The sequence below is a fragment of the Ovis aries genome, chromosome 2 (genome assembly GCF_016772045.2).
Source record: "Ovis aries strain OAR_USU_Benz2616 breed Rambouillet chromosome 2, ARS-UI_Ramb_v3.0, whole genome shotgun sequence".
In the NCBI taxonomy this organism is placed as follows: domain Eukaryota; kingdom Metazoa; phylum Chordata; class Mammalia; order Artiodactyla; family Bovidae; genus Ovis; species Ovis aries.
In genome coordinates this window covers 117,787,336-117,791,627 of record NC_056055.1, presented here as the reverse complement: position 1 = coordinate 117,791,627, position 4,292 = coordinate 117,787,336, and the positions used below count along the sequence as shown (strand labels likewise).

Sequence of the window (4,292 nt, the reverse complement as noted above, 5' to 3'; positions counted from 1 at the left end):
ACTATAACAGACTAGCCAGACAGATGGTCCAACATTACCTTTAGCTATTGTTTATAAGACCTAGTCCAGTAATAGCATATTGAATGGCCTTTCAGCAAAAGCTCTGCCGGACCTAGGAATAAGCCTTCCTAGCACTAGTGGACAAAATGGTCATAAAATGCCTCTCAAAGCATGAACAAATTTATTACCATGAGGGGGCCCTAACTACAAACTGGCACCTAACATTGGCACTTGCCATCCACCTCTACAAGGATTAAAGCAGGTGCTGCTGCAGCTGCTGATTTCCAACACTCCCTGAAAGGAGTTCAGGGTGGAGAGTAGAAATGAGGCAGGCTATTGCAGGACTGATGTTGAAGCTGAAACTCCAATACTTTGGCCACCTGATGTGGAGAGCTGATTCATTTGAAAAGACCCTAATGCTGGGAAAGATTGAGGGCAGGAGGAGAAGGGGCGACAGAGGATGAGATGGTTGGACGGCATCACCGACTTGATGAACATGGGTTTGGGTGAACTCCAGGAGTTGATGATGGACAGGGAGGCCTGGCACGCTGCAGTCCATGGGGTCACAAAGAGTCGGACACGACTGAGCGAATGCACTGAACTGACGCTCTGGGAAAAACTGGCAGAACAGGTCTTCAGGTAGATATTTTCAGGAGCCAATTTTATGAGCCCAATTCTTGTGTCCTCTCATATCCAGAAAAGCACTCAACTAGTGACAACTGCTCATGACTAGCAGAAACCTTTTACAAAAAAAAAAATATATATATATATATATATATATATATATATGCTTATTTCCATATTTCCCCTTCAGCAAAATCACATATATACTGACCTTCACCCTACCTCTTTGGAAGTTTCTCAGAGCTATCTGAGATACTCTCTTCCAGGCTATAGTCCTCACACTTTGCCCCAAATAAAACTTCATTCACAACTCTCACATTGTGTACTTTTTTTAAGTTGGCAGTTGAGATTCCCATATCACCCAGTTACCTCACCATCAACTAATCAACAATAATTGTGCATGAGCTCACCATGCACCCTGTGACTAGTTCCAGAAACCTGCCCCGGAAAGCCACTGGGGAGTTCAGGTCATGTGAGTAAGGTGCTTGGCACCCTACAATAAACACAATACTTTCCTCCACCACAATCCAGGGTCAGCAGATTGGCTTTGCTGCACATCGGGCAAGTGGAACCAAGTTTGCATGTTCAGTAACAATAGTCAAGATCCAACCAGGAAAACAAAGTATTAAAGGGAATAATTTAATGGGGGGAAACTGGTTACACAGGTAACAAGAAAACTGAAAAGTCAGACATGACAAGAGCAGGAACTCATTAATACTGATCTCGTCATAAAGGACTAAGGAGGCTCACCAGCCATCAGCTGGAGTTGTGCAGGGGAAGCCAGGACCAAGGGAGTGAGGGGAGCTAGTACAGACAAAAGAAACAGACACAGGGCGATACCCTCTCTTCTCCTGCAGTGGCTCCAAAGTCAGCGACAGAAGATAGCCTACCGCGCTCAGCCCTGCCTCCCATTCCCAGCGCTTCCGGGGCAAGTAAATCAAAGACCTGTACAAGAATACACTGCACTAGTACCTAACTGGGTTGCACTCTACATCCCAAACAGACTTCCATGCCATCGTATTTAAATTCACAATAGACACTTTAAAAATGGGTTTTTCAACCGAAGGCTTCAACTTCTACAAAGGCTTTCAAGCACCTTTACTGCACTCAAATCCGACAGCTGTGTGAATCAGGTCAACGTCCGTTTGCGTGACTTTGCTGTAGCCTTCCAGGTCCAAAGAAAAGGGAGACGAGAGAGAACTTGTCCTCAAGCTGCTGGCACTGCTTTGCACAAACTTTCACAATTGGGATAGATAAGAACTCTGAGAAAGTGCACCTCAGTGAGAGATGTAAACAAGAGGTGCAGCTTACTCTGAATGTCTGAGAACAGGAATTAGCCAAGCAGAAACCAGAGAGCAGGGAAACCAGAAGTCCTAGCAGACACCCAGATGGCTGTGACCTGCATAACAAGCCAAGGAACTTCAAGGAGGTTCTGAAAAGAGAAAGATCAGAAATTAACCGAGCCGTGAACAAGCGCTTCAGAATTATCTGATGGGTCAGGAAACCTGTACCCAGAGGTGCATCAGGAGCATGACAATGTGGGCCAAAAATATACATATATGACCTGGGGCTTGAAACAATATTGCCAGACCTATGGTGAAACGGGTAAGAGAAGAGAAGCTCATCAGTGGGAGTAGGCGGCTAACTCTGCTTCAGCTCTGTAGCATTACCAAAGAAACCACTTATGACCTGCTGCGTGAGCTTCTTAAAAAATTAAATTAAAAATTAAATTATAGATTAGCGTAGTTTAAGACCGTAAACCCTTTCCCCATTTCCCCTCAATGGCCAAATATTGGAAAACTACAGCACAGAATCACGACACTGATATCCATAAAGTCAAGACACACAAGTTTCTTTCATTTATAGCCACACGAGCTCACTCCCCTCAACTAACTTCTAATGAGGTTATAATTCACCCAAGCCCTGCCAGCGCCTACAGCGGACACCGAAGAAAGGTATCCTGATGCTACACGCAGGGACACAGCCGCGGTCTCAGCGAAAGTGCCTGTTGAGACCACGAAGGCAGCAGAACCACAAGCCCCGCCCCTTCCGTCCAGGAGGACTGACAGCCGCCCGAGGTCCGAGCAGTTTCCAAAGCCGAGCGAGTAGAGCCGGAAGTGGGCGGCAGCCGCAGGCCCCCCCCGCCGCCGCCACTTCGCGGAAGCCTCCATCAAACATGGCGGACCTCAACCGCCAGCTGCAGGAATATCTGGCGCAGGGGAAGGCGGGCGGCCCGGCGGCCGCGGAGCCACTGCTCGCCGCGGGAGAGGCGAAGGAGCCCGCGGCGGAGGCCGGGGCGTGGCTGAGCCGCGCGGGCCTGCGCTGGACGTGGACACAGAGCCCCGCGGAGCCGGCGGCGGGACAGGCGTGCCTGCCCAGCGTGACGCGCACTCAGCGGCTGGCGGCGAGTGGCGTGTGCCTGCTGCTGGCTGCGCTCTGCTTCGGCCTGGCCGCACTCTACGCGCCTGTGCTGCTGCTGCGCGCCCGGAAGTTCGCGCTGCTGTGGTCGCTGGGCTCGGCGCTGGCACTAGCGGGAGGCACACTACTGCGCGGCGGCGCAGCGTGTGGACGCCTGCTGCGCGGCGAGGAGGCGCCCTCGCGGCCCGCGCTGCTCTACGTGGTCGCGCTAGGCGCGACGCTGTACGCCGCGCTGTGTCTGCGGAGTACGTTGCTCACAGCGCTGGGCGCCTGCGCACAAGTCGCCGCACTGCTGGCCGCGTTGCTGGGCGTGCTTCCCCGCGGCGCGGGCACCGCTCTGCGCATCACGCTCGGGCGCTTGGGCCCGGGCGCCGCCCTCGCCAAGGCGCTCCCCGTTTGAGGCCCGCGGCCCGCGCCGTCGGAAGGACGCAGAATCCGTCCCCAGGATGCGCCACCGAGAGGACACGGGCAACCAGCTCTAGGCCCAGAGCCAGCCAAACCAAGGACTGCGCCTGTCCGTTCCCAGACCGCCCGGGGTAGAAGCTGCTCCTTTACTGTGCCAGCGAACTGTAAACTGAGACACGAGCAGTTTGGGAAGCTCCTCGATTTCAGCCTTTTGTGCTACACTCGGCAGGAAGTGCTGTGAAAACCAGATTTTGTTTTGAGTTGGTGATAACGCTATGAAACATTAGTGATAAATTGCTTTTGCGTTAACCGTGGTCTTAGATTACACAGTAAAACAAGAAAAAATAGCTTTTCCGTTTTGATTGACTGCCCTTATTTTCCCGGATTTCTTTCGCGTTTTGTCACCTAAGAAAATCCAGGGGTAGATCGCAGTAGCTTAGTGCCAGTAAACGTGCTTTCTTTAGCTCTTGGAAGTTTTTTCCCTTATTCTTCAACGTGAGTATCCACAGGAGATAGCAGATTAAATGCTGACTTTAGCCACTGGAATTTTTTCAAGTGCTTTAGTTAATACGGTTTATCTGTTTTCTTATTTTAGTGAAATTGTTAACATGATGTCTTATAAAATTAAAGGACAGTTGTTTCTGCATTACATAAGGAAACCAGGGACCAAGAAGCATGGTATCCAGTAAGGTGCACGTAAATGCTCAGAGGTCCATGGACAGTACTCAGCTAAGGAAACACCTGGGAGACAGGAAGATAATTCCACATCCAGTTATCTACTGGATGGAAACCATGGATTTCCACAAGGTCTAGTTTTTCATTCCTAATTTTATGATGTGCTTTTG

General features: G+C 50.5%; 1 protein-coding gene across 1 annotated transcript; it reads left to right on the top strand.

Moving 5' to 3' along the window:
- Positions 1-2,776: 2,776 nt before the first annotated feature.
- Positions 2,777-3,794, top strand: SFT2D3 (SFT2 domain containing 3). The gene has a single exon (XM_042243598.1). It carries the CDS (start codon positions 2,801-2,803, stop codon positions 3,440-3,442), a length of 642 nt encoding a protein of 213 aa, XP_042099532.1. The 5' UTR covers positions 2,777-2,800; the 3' UTR covers positions 3,443-3,794.
- The last annotated feature ends 498 nt before the right edge of the window (positions 3,795-4,292 follow it).